We start from the raw sequence: 14,665 nt of genomic DNA, 5'->3' as shown, positions 1-14,665 counted from the left end.
CCCAGAGAATACAGCAAAGCTATAACTCACTGTGCTTGCACAGGGGTTTGGCCCAGGCTTAGGCCTTACACCTACACCTCACCCAGGGTCAAATACACATATTTCCACGTGTAGGCCCCACATTTATGGAGAGGAGAGAGAGTACCTGGAGTCCAAGTTGTACATTATGCACTGTGCAGTATAGTGGCATGGAACTACAATCCACCTTCTGGCAGGTATGTAGGAGATCATTCCTATTGGATCAGCTACTGGTGTGATGCTCCACAGAGTGCTTGGATGATTGGCCAAGGTTTCCTGTTCTTCATTCAAATTCCCAGCCGGTCAGGGGTAGGTTTAACATCAATCATCTGCGTCCTGTTATCATCATTGCCGAGGATGGCAAAAATGTAGCGTCTACAGTACCCAAACTCGTGATGTAACATTGTAATGATAAGGATCTCTTAGGTCAAAGGTCAACAAGTGATCAGTATACGAATCTTGTCCTTATACTATAGGTAGTAACACATGTGAGATTCATACTAGATTTTTTCCTATACACCTATATGATGTATTATTACATTTATATCCTAAAATCAACATTTCTAGTGACATACAATGTAACGACCATATAGATATCACTAGCCGAGAATAGTTTTAGGTGAATACCTATGAAACAAACTTATAAGCCCATTAAATAACATCATGGATAAAAGAAATAAATTATTTATTAATCAAATTCGAGTTTGTTGGACACACATTTTCAACAATATATTCCTCTTTCAAGGAAACAATGGATTTCAGAGGTGTTGGGAATACCGTATTGCCGTTTTTTGACTGGATATTTGGGGGTTTAGATCTTCAAAGGTCATGTGAAGGAGCCTCTTCTTACCATGGTGGATAACATTAAAAGCAGATAGATGGGTTGTAAGGGCAAACGATTATCCATGGTAAGACGTGTGAAGTTGGTGAAATTAGTGATCTCTGGTATTCTTTTACACAATTTCTCAGTGTATTGGTGGTCATTGTCGCTCATTAAATTAATGGAGAGGTGGATGAAAATTTTTATTTGGTCTAGGGATGTAAACTCAAAATAATGGTGGTTGTCAAATGGGATGATGTGTATAAGCCTAAAAAGGAAGGGGGCCTTGGCACTCATCGACTTGGGGATGTGAAAAAAATTTTGTTGTGTAAGTTGGCTTGGAATAATAAGCATGAAGACTCCTCCTAAAGTAGAATTTTCAAAGTGAGACATATTGTGTAAGAATGGACGGGTTTCTCAATGTTATAAAGCTTCCTTGGTTTGGCCAGGGATAAAGAGAATGGAGGATTTTATTTCACAAAAGGAGAGATGTGTTAGAAAACAACCTTGGGTTTTGTCAAACCCGAATCCGTCTCCATACAGAGATCTAGAACACGATTGAATAAAAGAACGAAAAAATAAAGTGTACCTGTCACCCACGTATGTTGACAAAGAACAATAACAAGGAAAAGCTCCAAAGCTTGATTCGACCTCGAACAATAACTGATGTCCCTCAGTCTGGATCTTTCACAACCTTCTCCTCCCACTTTGGCTCTCTTTCTCGTGGGAAGAATAGAGAATGAGACTAAGAGGCTGCAAGGATCCTGACCATGTATTTATAATAAATACAAAACCCTAATCTAATCCACCCCCACAATGAAAAAGACTAGTATACCCCTAATATCCTTAAAACTATTTTCAAGTAGGGTTTATGCCTGTGGACCCACACCAATAAGTATGGCATAATTAATTAAGTCCACAGAAAATCCTAACAATCTCCCACTTGGGCTACATAAATTATACTCACTTCCCTACTGGCTTGGCCAGTGAGTCACACCGCAAATAATAGTTTTGAAACCTTGATTTAGTCAACAAATTGACTCATATCGGGCAATAGCAGAAGACACACCTCAACATACGGTGCACAACTTTCTGTCAATCACAAATACAAGTACATCTGTCAACTAGAATCGCATTGGGAAATAAATCCATGACAACCACCATGTGATCACAACCTTGTTGTCATGTCCTTAACAGGTCCTTTCTTTGATGTTAATCGACATTGGGCAAACCGCCACAACCTTGTTAACATCTAACTTTGGCTTACCGCCTAACTTTGGCTAAATACCGCCTTTAATTGTTACCACCATGAAACCTTGGCATTGCCGCCTTGAAACACTTACATATCAACAAACATATGCATACAACTGCTAAATCAAGCAAACCATGCATACTCATAAATATCTATGCTCAACAAAACAAACATAAACAAGTATATTCACAATTTTCATGCTTCACAAACTAAGCATGCAACATAACAGTTAAGCATAATAAAACATGCATGCTCCTACTGATTAACCAAAACAAGCAATAGCTCTCACTGATTAACTAAAACAAATAACAAACCGTCAAGTAAACTGTACCATTCTTTTGAAACAACTGCCTGAATTTCTGTGTGGCCCAGTACCACCAAACCTTTAGTTTCATTATGAGTGAACAAAACTACCTTCTCCCATGTCCCCATTTTCTTATCCTGATCTTATCTCCTAAAGTGTTTCTAAACATATCAAGTTTGGACATTGACCCTAAATTCTCTTATAGGTCCACAACTTCTTTTCCTTTATAGTTATTCTAATACGAGTAAGAACAGTAGAAAATATTCTCAAATATGACATCATGCATGAAAGACGAAACAATTAACAAGATATTAGACATGAATAAACAAGCCAGTCAATCACATAATCAGTGTACATACAAATAAAACCGAATAAGAATTGCAACCGTTACTACACCCCTATCCTTTGGGCTAGGGATGCACTGGTTCTCTTATTCACTTGCATTTACTGCAAAAGGAACAACAACTCTTGGAAATTTTATCACCTTTGGGCAGAAGAGATCCCAAGATTACTGTCCTTTCCAATATGTATTTCCTTAACTTAGGTGACATCACCTATGGACAAATGTCACCAACACTTTGGTGTGATATACCCACACCTACTGAACCATGCCAGCAATTAGAACTAGTAAACAAGAGTTTCGATCGTACTACATTTTCCAACCTTTGGGTAAAAAAATGCACTGGTCCTCTTAGTACAACTACTGTTAGAAGGCAATGACGTTCGAAAATCTCCTCCACCTTTGGGTGATAAGAAAATCCCTAAGCCATGCTTCTCCATTTCTTGTGCATAAAAACTTCTAAACCTTGACAATGTCACCTTTGGGTGATCATTCTCTACCTTGCTGCAAAAACAATTATAGATCCTTGAATTACAAACATCACAATAAAGACTAGGCATGCCACTTTGGTGGGTCCCGCCTAATCCCTTCATGACACTTTGCAATCCTAACTTTTGTAACCAAATTAGGGATTCCAAAAACTTATGCACAAAATTAACTTTGACATTAAAGTCACTTTGATACATTTAAGTATTTCAAACCCCAAAATCGGGACACCCACCACCTATCGTAATTAAAATAAAATTTGAGAAAACCAAGTCCATACAAACAAAACCATAAAACTATATCTTTGAAGGTGTCAATAGTACCCAAACAAGGTACCCAAAACAGATCTCAGAAAACTAGACACAACAGTCTAAACTGGAGCTCAATCCGATGCTCCACGCCCATTATAACATGCATTCAAGATTGTAGAAAAATGTAAAAACCATCAAAAACTTGGTCTCTGATTTTTCAACATATGCCAAATTGCATATCAAAATGAAGAGCACGAAAAAACAGACACCCTAGAAAAAACCGCACCTTAAAATTCATCTAAATGAACCCACACGGGCCTTTGGTTTTTATGTCTTTTTTTTTTTAAGAGAGAACCGAACCAACTCAAGCCGAACCGAGACGAACAAACCAAACAGAACCGGGTCACCGGTTCACCTAACCGGGTTCTCGGGTTAAGAAAATGGGTCTCGGGATGGGTCGGTTGCCTTTGACCGGGTTAGCGAATCTTTGACCTGGTCTCGGGGACCAGGTCGGGTATCTTTGACCCGGGTCGGGTCCATCTCTGACCGGGTCAAACGTGACCCGCAAGCACCGTGTTGGCATCACGATGATGTTAGCCCTACGACGTCATAATTAAAAGAATTTTTTTAAATAAACTAGCCAGAGAGTGGATCTCACCAGCCGCTTTGGTTGGCGCGTGGCAATGAGTCTGGCAGCCACTGACGGTGATCCACCCATCAAAATGATCATCTCGCCGAGCCTTATCACCCCGTATAAAAATTTTTCGGTTTCACCAGTGAAAAATTCCAGCAGTGGCCAAAACAAGTACGGGTTCGCCCGAAAAAATTTGGAAAAAATCGTTCTTCATCATTAAAAATCAATTCAAGTGCTCACACAAACATAAATCGATTCTACGTCTGCATGGATGGCTCTGATACCACTTGTTAGAAAACAACCTTAGGTTTTGTCAAACCCGAATCCGTCTCCATACAGAGATCTAGAACACGATTGAATAAAAGAACGGAAAAATAAAGTGTACCTGTCACCCACGTATGTTGACGAAGAAAAATAACAAGAAAAAGCTCCAAAGCTCAATTCGACCTCAAACAATAACTGATGTCCCTCGATATGGATCTTCTACAAGCTTCTCCTCCCACTTTGGCTCTCTTTCTTGTGGGAAGAATAGAGAATGAGACTAAGAGGCTGCAGGGACCCTGACCAAGTAGTTATAATAAATATAAAATCCTAATCCAATCCACACCCACAATGGAAAAGACTAGTATACCCTTAATATCCTTAAAACTATTCTCAAGCAGGGTTTATGCCTGTGGACCCACACTAATAGGTATGGCATAATTAATTAAGCCCACAGAAAATCCTAACAAGAGGGACTATCGGCAATGGGAAATCTATTAGTTTCTGGAAAGATAGGTGGATGGTTGACTTCTCTATTGAGGAACTCTAGGAGTTGGATCAGAATATCTTTCACAATATGGAAGCTTAGGTTGCGGATTTTATCAGTGAGGCAAAGTAGTTTTCCAGTTGTTTCATCTTTTTCTGAAACATCGTTTTCAATCAAGCCAGGGAGATTCAGATTCCATTTGATGTCTTGGCAGACAAATGTTCCTGAAGCTTATCCCCTTCAAGGATCTTTTCTATCAAGACTGTTTGGGAGGATATAAGACCTCAAACCCTAAGGTACCTTGGCACTTGGTAATTTGGAGCAATAACCTTCTTCTTAGATTCGCAATCTTAGGCTGGAGGATGCTCCATGGTAGGCTTCCTTTCGATGAGAATATTTTAATTGGGGGGGGGGGGGGGCTGTTCAGATAGCGTCTAGGTGCGAACTATGCCATGACCGCTCTGAATAAGCTTATCATTCTTGCAACTTATCTACGGTCTAGATTTGCAGAAATCATTCTCTTGTGCTAATGTTCCTTTACTATGCCATGACCACTCTAAATCAGCTTATTATCATTCTCTTGTGGTAACTTTGCAACTTATCTACGGTCTAGATTTGCAGAAGCTTATTATTCTCTTGTGCCGATATTCCTTTATTGATTTGGCTCTTTGGTACAGGCGCAAGGCTCGACTCATGACATTAATAGGTGTGTGGCTTGTAGGGCTTGTCTTTTTTTTTTTTTCCTTTTAATGAGAAAAAGTAAATATATTCATTAGAAAGAGATTACATCAGTATCCTTATACAACAACAACAACAACAAAAAAAAAAAACATTTCCCAACCATCACATTATAAGCTAAATGTTGCATAAGAATCACAAGAGAGTTACTAGGATCAGTCTTAACATTTAGAGATAGAAGATCATCCGAATAGTGTAATAACAGAGAAAGAGGGTCCATGCCCAGAATTCTTTAGAAGAAGTTGGAAGAAAGAGAGAGATTTTGCAGGTGCTGACTTCTTACAATGATAAGTCTAACTTCTTTACTTGGCCAATTACTTCCAAAATTCCAGCAAGTTCCTTCTCCACCCCATTTCCTGTCTCCACAAAACCTGCAGCTACCAACATTCCTTCTACCAAAATGCAAAAATCCCACACAGAGGTGGCTAGGGATGAGTTAGCAACTCCTGTGCAAATTAGAACGGGATTGTTATAAAAAGGAACAAACAAATTATCCACACAAATGACATCAACAGATGGATTTAAAGACAAACTATCAACAATAGAATTAGAGGAAGGGGGTTTGCTTGCTTATTTGTTGGTTTTTTTTTGGCTAATTTCAGCTTGTAATTTTTCATTCTTTTTTTTTTTTTTTTTTTTTCTTCCTTTAATTCAAATGATCCTTTAGCCAAAAAAAAAAAAAAAAACTATGAAATAGGTTGTTTGTTGAGAAATCTATTGGAGATACACAGAATATGGGTGTCAAAGGGCCGTGCTGGGCCTTAACCCTAGCCCAACCCTAGGAGCCTCTACCTAAACCCAAGCCCAGCTCCACACTGATTGGCCCTGATGGCCCATTGAATAGTAAAATTAACAAAGCCCATCATGGCATCACAACTACTTAACAAAACCTCAGCCCACTTGATATATATTAATGTATATCAAAGACCACTTAACAAAGCCCCAGCCCACTTTATGATGTATTATATAATATATTAATACAGGGTCAGGTTGTCCCTGCCAGGGCCGAGGCCTCAACCCAAGCCTGGCCCCGCCCTGCCAGGGCCTAGCAATTGTGAAACCCAACCCGATCCTTTCTTATCCCAGTCCCGACCCAATCCTGTCCGGGCTTAGGGCTGTTAGGGCCGGGTCAGGATGGCCGGGTTTTTTTGATACCCCTAGATAATCCACACAATTCCTTAGACATGATGCTCAGAGTTGTCACACCACTTATCCACATGGCAAAACTCAAAAGCACAATCGTCACGGTATGGAGAGAGATTTTTTCCCTAAAATCTGGTTTACTTTTTATGCATTACAGAAACATAGTGAAACACTATATTTGGAAACTTATTATAGACCCAATTCATTTATGAGTTTTCCTTAGATGGGGGACGTACCTGAAACGTTAGATTGGAATCAACTTAGCATCCATGTCCCACCTTAACTGAACGGTTAAGAAGGACTTTTCCCCTTACGCGAAGGAACATAAGATAGGTTAATTAGAACTTAAAACTGTTAAACGCCGTCTGCAACCAATCCTACTCAATGAGAACTCTAAACGGATGAAGTTTCTGTATCTAATCTATACCTCCCAATTGTGAATTACAAAGAGAGAGAAGAAAGAAGAGAAAGATGCCAAGAAGAAGAAGGAAAGAGACCTCGAAATCCAAAGAAGAGTTGCCAGAGCCCACCGATCAATCACCTGAACCGACAAACATACTTGGCCTCAGGCCTAGAAATCTCGTTGGCCTTAAAAAGAAGCTTGAAGAAAATCCTGATATTGTCAACGATATAAATAACGTAGTAATCTCTCTCTCTCTCTCTCTCTCCATATTTAGTATCTTATATATACATGTTAAGTTTATATTAGTGATGGATGAAGTAACAAAGAAAGTGATTGACAATCTATTTTATTTGATTGGGTTTCCCCTTCTGTTGAAATGCACAATTACATATGAGATTGGTGGCTTGTTCTTTGTTTTTCTTCTTATGCATTGATGTTACATTTTAATGGCTTTCTGTTTAAATTGGACTGACCTGTCTGGCTAGAGGCAGACTGACCCAACTTAAGTTTTGGGTTTCATGGATTCAGAGTTACAGCAAATTGAGTTTGGTCCTAAGCTGATTTCATGGTCTGAAGTAGAGGTTTGTCTGTGTTTATAAGTCTGAGATTTCATCTGGGGTTGCAGTTTTTCTTTTCCATTTTTCTGATATTATTTCTCCTTGGAATGGGATATGTCACTTGTGTAGGATGTAAAAGGTTTTGAAGCATTGGTTATTTACCTCACATATGTGGTAATAAAATAACAGCAAACAATGAAAAGTTAGATGTTAAGTTATTCAAAATCATAGTAGTACCTCTTCAATAATCCCCAAGTTTGCATAGCCTTAACATATTTTCTTCAATCATTGTTTTTTTCCTTCAATCATTCCAAGAGAGAAAAATTAAAAGAAAACAAACAGAAAGTGATTACCATATGTTGAATAATTGAATTTCCTTGATTTAGATTGTTCTCCAAGTGGAGATTATATACTTAGAGAATATTACAGCCCTAGCAAGGTAGTTACAAATAGAAAGAGATATTTCATATCACATGCCACTAATAAATAGAAGTCTATTTGGAATGTGGAACTAATGAGGGATACCGAATAAAGAGTTTCCATTATGTGGGAAATCTCTTATGTCGGTCAATACATCCCCTCAAGATGAAGGACCTGCTGGGCGGACCTTTAGCTTGTCGCACATAAATTGGAACCATGCCGTAGGTAGGGCCTTGGTCAATGCATCGGCCAACTGATCGATAGTGTTAATAAACTGAACTGTGAGCTAGCGATTTGCAACCAGTTCAAGAACAAAATGGAACCCATTATGCGGGAAATTTCTTATATCGGTCAATACCATACATACCTTCGATATTGCTATTCATGTCCATTGTGCTCAATCTTCAGATTCATTAATCCTTGGATAATATTAAAGCTTGAAAACTTGTGCCGTCTTTTTAGGATTGGATTGTTAGAGAATGAATCATTTGGAGAGGGGGGTGGGAATAATTGCTTTGATATGTCAAAAACAATGTGACACTAAAAAACTTGAACAATACTTGAATGAAAATTACCAAATGTGTAGGAGTTTGTTACGTGCCTAATGGGGCCCACTCTAGTGTGTGGGCACTAGATTGGGCCAGCCTAGTATGGAATAAGTTAAAGGGCTTGATTTAACGCATTCCATCAGCTTCAGAGTTTTTGGCGTATCGATCAAGTACCTAACATTTGGTATCAGAGTTGGGCACCACGTCATGGGTTCGAGTCATGGACTACCTAGGAGAGGGCTACCTGGAGTAGAGTGAAAGCCATCAAGAAAGGACTACCTGCTGCCAGGCAAAAACCCTGGAGCAGAGTGGAGCCACTTGGAAAGAGCTACCTACCGCCAGAGTAAAAGCTGCCTAGAGTGAGAGCCGCTGAGGATGATGGTTGTAGAAGCGTGATGGTCTGTTATGTGTCTAATGAGGCCCACTCTAGTGTATGGGCACTAGATTAGGCCAGCCTAGTATGTCATAGGTTAAAGGGCTTGATTTAACACGTTCCATCAGCTTCGGAGCTTTTGGCGTATCGGTCAAGTACCTAACAGAGCTGAAGACCTTGAGTTATTTTAGCACGAATTATTTCCCATTTCTTTTAGAATTTCCAACTTTTGGACTAGGTTTCAACTTGGGTTTCTTAGAGAGAAGGAATATTCAAAGTACGGCTTTGGGTTTTGTAAGCAAATTAATAATCCGAAAGATACAGTTCGGACCTTACCTGAACGGTTATAAGAATGCAACAGAAGAGATCAAGAACCAAGCTTTTGATTACTGGCACCACTAACATGAATGATCTTAGCAAGGCTTCTCCACAAAGAACTTCAAACCACTAATCCTTGGGAAAAGATGGAATCCCATAGAGAACACCAAGACTTGGAGAGCAAGAGTGAGAGGAGAGAATTAGAGACTCAAGTGATAGGGCCTTAGGGTTTTCAGAGTCATAATCAGAGTGGGAAGAAGTAGAGGGGGAGTCAGAGTCGGTCACTTAAAGTGACCGGCCCCTCCCTCTCTTTTCCTCGCGAGTAGCGGGCTGCTGTCCCGGGTGGGCACCCTGAACCAGGTCCGAGATCCGGTTCCTATTAACAGGTTTAATGGATGTACTTATATTCTCTTCAAAGGAACTGAAGATCGAAAATATTGAACTACATAAACATAACTGAATCATATCATCCTCCTATTAACTTACTCAAAATATTGAACAAGAAATTGAACCAGTTTATAGAAGAAAAAATAGTAAAAGGACCGAACTAATCTCAAGTGGATAAGCCAATCACTAGTTCTAATAGACTGATCTCATAATTTGATCTTGGGATCTTTTTTTTTTCAGGATGGTGAAACTCCCTTGCACACAGCTGCAAAGAATGGTTGTAATGAAGTGGCACGATTTCTTCTATTGCATGGTGCTTCAGTTGCAGCTAAAGACAATGTTTGCTTCTTTCTCCTTCTCTTTCTCACTGTTATATACTATTCAGTTTTGGTATGCATTCTATAACTCTTTCTCTTAAAACATTGATGCAGAAAGGAGTGACTCCCTTGCACCTTGCTGTATTGTACTCACAAAAGGCTGGAGATTGCTTAATTGTGAGAACATTGCTCGACTACAATGCTGATTGTAATGTCGAAGATAATGTATGTTTCTTGCTTAATATTTCGCATTTACATTACAGACAATTTGAATTCAAATTAAACCAGTATGTGCTGAGAGTTACTGAAATAATTTTCAGGATGGAAGATCTCCATTAAATCATCTTTCAGAAGGCCCAGAAAGAAAGTATTTAAGTGAGATACTCCATAACCATCTTGGGAAACAAAGGAAAAGAAAAGCCAATGAACTATGTAGTGAGATGAAAGCTAAGATGGATGAACTTGAAAATGAATTATCTAAAATTGTGGGGTTGCATGAACTAAAAGTACAACTACGGAAATGGATGAAGGGAATGGTTTTGGATAAGAAGCGCAGGGCCCTTGGTATCCAAGTTTCTACACCAAAGGCACCTCATATGGCATTTCTTGGCAATCCTGGAACTGGTAATTGAGAGCATTGTATTTATGTTTAAGATTTTGCTTCTCAATGCACACCACATCCCTATGAACTCATTTATGCACAAAAAACTCTTATTAGTTATCCTTATCGCCCCCCCCCCCCACCCCCCTCTTAGAACAACTTTGTGGTGAGACAATTAGGGTTTCTAAAATCATAATGCAACATATACATTTCAATATTTATTTATTAATCAAAATTCATATGCAATGATTAAGATAATTTTCTTTTGATTTTACACTTAAGCTGTGTTTGGTATGCATTCTCGGACAATAAAAACAATTATTTTTATTATCCGAGAACGTGAAATCGATCTAGAATGCATACCAAACGCTGCCTTAGTTTCAGCCTTTCATTTTTGTAGGAGCATAATTTAAATGTTCGCTATCTTATAAAACTTTCATTTCATGTGTAACCCGCATCATATGATAGCCCCATGTATAAATTACTATGAAGAGGTTTTGAATGTTTCTACAAATTTTTTTTATTTGAATTTAATTTTTAATTTTCATTATTTTTAAATAAATGAGGTATAAAGTGATTGTAATATACTATGTTAATTACATTGAGGTTAGCATTTTGTATCACTAAGAAACAAGAAAACTTATCCCTACTTAAAAGCACAAAATTCAAGATAGTTTAAGTGATCAAAGAACCCATAATAATTTTGAAGTAACATGTTGCTAGTGTTGTTTGTTAAATTAATGGGATGTATCCTCTAATTTCAATATTTTCATGGATCAAAATTTAATTTACCATGTTCTTAGGAAACGACTGGAATTGACAGCATTAGATGTTTAATTGCAGCATAAGTTTTTCTTTTGGAATCTAGATCTTTATGAATCAAAACCTTATTAGTTATTTTTCACTAATTTTATTTTTTTGTTAGTTAAAAGATTATGAATAACACTAAAGATTTAACCTTTTGAGAACGTAAGCTCTTTTTAAATCTTGTTTAACTCTGAATTTTTATATGTCTAGTTTCTATTAATAGTTTGTTTTACTTTTTTTAATTTTTTTATAGTTGGACAAAAATATGAATTAGCGATCTAGACGAAAGACAAATAATTTAGTTTGTTCAGAATATAGTATTTGTTTGGAAGAAATGGGTTGTAGGGGAGGGGATCTGATAGAAAATAAAAATTGTGGAAAAGCTGTATTTACTTCACTTCTATCCAAATGGACCCTCTAGGAATATAGAAGCCACACTAGAAATCTGAAACCAACTTCTATTTACGAACTAGAAACCCATACTCAAGCTAATTAGTGATCATAAAATTAACAACAAGAACAGCAAAAGATAGAAAAGCCAACTCTGGCTAATCAAGGGTTTTTTTTCCCGCTAAAAGATCATGTATATTAACAGAAGAAAATGAAACAAATTACAAGAGATAAAAACAAAGGCCAAGCTCGAGCCCCTGAAAGCGCAAAAGGAAATCCCCACCTTCGACATTGCCATCAACAGGGAAAACCAATTTCCGAAGCACAAAAACAAAAAATCAAGGATAGAACAACCGAAATCTCTCGGCCTACCTTGGCTAATCAAGTGATTTCGATAATTATTTTAATTAATTGCTAATACAAAAAAATTTATTGTTTATTTTGTTCATCAGGTAAAACAAAGGTAGCTCGAATACTTGGAAAACTTTTCCATACGCTGGGAATTTTACCTACAGACAAGGTAAAGGAAGTACAAAGGACTGATTTGGTTGGGGAGTACATTGGACAGACAGGTCCAAAGACAAAGAAAGTGGTATGTGAGAAAGAAAGGCTTTTTTTTCCCTAAATTCCTGTAATTCCATTTGGAAACTTCTTTCCAAGATTGAACTAAGATGATAATGTATCAATATCAGATTAGAGAAGCAGAGGGAGGAATTCTTTTCGTTGATGAAGCATATCGGCTAATACCTGTTCCTTGTCAACGAACTAAAGACTTCGGATTGGAGGCCTTAGAGGAGATCATGTCTGTAATGGATAGTGGAAAGATTGTCACTATATTTGCTGGCTATACAAAACCAATGAAAGGTTTGATCTCCTCAAATGAAGGATTATATAGAAGGGTCACTAAATTCTTCTCTTTCCATGACTTCAGCTGTGAAGAACTAGCTCAGATCCTACATCTCAAGATGAACAATCAACCAGTGTCTAGCTCACTATTTGGATTCAAATTGGACCCAGAATGTACCTTAGAAGTTGTTGCTGAATTGATTGAAATAGAAACGACAGTGATGCAACGGCAGAAGATGAATGGAGGGTTGGTAGATTTGATGCTAGTCAATGCCAAAGAGAATTTAGATTTTAGGCTTGATTTTGATTCATCTGATGAGGATGATCTTCGAACTTTCATCTTAGAAGATCTTGAAGTAGGTCTAAAATCGTTATCTCAATTAGATTTCTTAGCGTAATATTGTCTCCAGTGATTCAATTCATTATTATGGCAACCTGTTTCAATCAATAGAAATGGATCAAAGTCCTTCAATCGATTGGTTTAACACCATCATGAAATACTCATAGTCACCATGCAATACATATTTGAGTGCAGAGCTGCAATGCAAAAGCTTGATTATGTCTGACTTGTTAAGATCAGGAAACTCATTGTACCACTCTGTCAGAGTTGATGTTATTTTATGTGTGTCAATTGATCCTCAAAGAGAGGATTTATACAAGTCATTACAAGATGCCCTAGTCGGCTATTATGGAAAGATTACATGAGAATGAAAAAAAAAACTCTAGCAGTTGAAGATAATCCGAATATTGAGTTCCATTATATATGGAAACTCTATATTCGGTCAATACACCCCCTCAAGTAGAAGGGCCATGTGAGCGGATCTACAACTTGTCCCTCATGAACATGAATCATGTCGTAGAAAGCACCTTGGTCAATATGTCCATTATTTGATCCTTTGTGGAAATGAACTACATGTGTATTTGACGTTTGACCACACTATCCCGGACAACGTAGATATCCATTTTCACGTGTTTGGTGCGCGCATGAAATACAAGGTTAGCAGACAGATATGTAGCACCAAGATTGTCACACCAAAGTATAGGAGGCGATGGGAGTATTACACCAAATTCCCTGAATAAGGCTTACAGCCAAATCAACTCGCCAAAGGCGTCTGCAAGAGCCTTATACTCAGACTCAGTTGAGGAATGAGCAACCACTTTTTCTTGTTGACAACCAAAGAAATAAGATTTGGGCCCAAAAAGATGGTGTAACCACCTGTGGACTTCCTATCATCAGAGCCACTTGCCCAGTCAGCATCGGTTAATGCTTATGATGCTGATATAGGGGAACAAGTAATAAAAAGTCCATGAGTATGGGTTTCCTATAGATACCGTAGGAATTTTTTTTTTTATGGTAAAAGACAAAGTGGAATTATATAAACGAAATATGTACAGTGTTCTTAGCTTGAGCATATCTAGCTAAGTTTAGAGCTATTGACATACAAAAGTTATCTTCTTTTTCATCAAAGGAGATATTCTAAGCTAGGTTATGTATATATAATAGGTCTTTAAGAAGATGCCAAGGCCAAGGAGAGGAAGTTGGAGATGGAAGAACATTGGTGATATGTTGATTTGAACACCATACTTCTTTAATCTTCAACCCCATACTAGAAGCATGGTCGAGCCCGGTTCTAATGTTGAACAATTCAGTTTCCATATAGGTAGAAGACTTCATATAACCTGCAGCAAACAAAATAAACCTTCCATCTAGCAAAAAAATATACGACCAACTTGCTAAATCTACTCCTGGAGTTTGGTATCCTGCAGAGATTAAAACAGGAAATTTGCAATTTAGTAAGGAAGGGATGGTGGAAATTGTAATGTCCTTCTCACTACTAGGATATATAGTATGGGACAAAATTTGGGGGGGGGGGAATATGTTTAAATTAACTAACCAACGATTGACTTGATTCACCACCCAAAAAGGATCAGGTTTTTTTGATCCAATAATAGTTTTGTTCTTG

At 37.9% G+C, this 14,665-nt stretch overlaps 1 protein-coding gene across 1 annotated transcript; it reads left to right on the top strand.

The window, feature by feature from the left end:
• Positions 1 to 7,097: 7,097 nt before the first annotated feature.
• On the top strand, positions 7,098 to 13,122 carry LOC122662603 (stage V sporulation protein K-like). Its single transcript, XM_043858282.1, has 6 exons — positions 7,098 to 7,373; positions 9,981 to 10,079; positions 10,172 to 10,282; positions 10,378 to 10,681; positions 12,308 to 12,447; positions 12,548 to 13,122. Exons 1-6 carry the CDS (start codon positions 7,206 to 7,208, stop codon positions 13,097 to 13,099), a joined length of 1,374 nt encoding a protein of 457 aa, XP_043714217.1. The 5' UTR covers positions 7,098 to 7,205; the 3' UTR covers positions 13,100 to 13,122.
• The last annotated feature ends 1,543 nt before the right edge of the window (positions 13,123 to 14,665 follow it).

The sequence above is a fragment of the Telopea speciosissima genome, chromosome 5 (assembly GCF_018873765.1).
Source record: "Telopea speciosissima isolate NSW1024214 ecotype Mountain lineage chromosome 5, Tspe_v1, whole genome shotgun sequence".
NCBI lineage: Eukaryota > Viridiplantae > Streptophyta > Magnoliopsida > Proteales > Proteaceae > Telopea > Telopea speciosissima.
This window is presented reverse-complemented; position numbering and strand designations above follow the sequence as displayed.

Bases quoted from the DNA above. Each gene is read 5' to 3' on its own strand.
- LOC122662603 (XM_043858282.1), top strand. From the start codon at position 7,206: ATGCCAAGAAGAAGAAGGAAAGAGACCTCGAAATCCAAAGAAGAGTTG. The intron at 10,080-10,171 runs GTTTGCTTCTTT...ACATTGATGCAG, and splicing joins CAGTTGCAGCTAAAGACAAT to AAAGGAGTGACTCCCTTGCA. The intron at 10,283-10,377 runs GTATGTTTCTTG...AATAATTTTCAG, and splicing joins ATTGTAATGTCGAAGATAAT to GATGGAAGATCTCCATTAAA.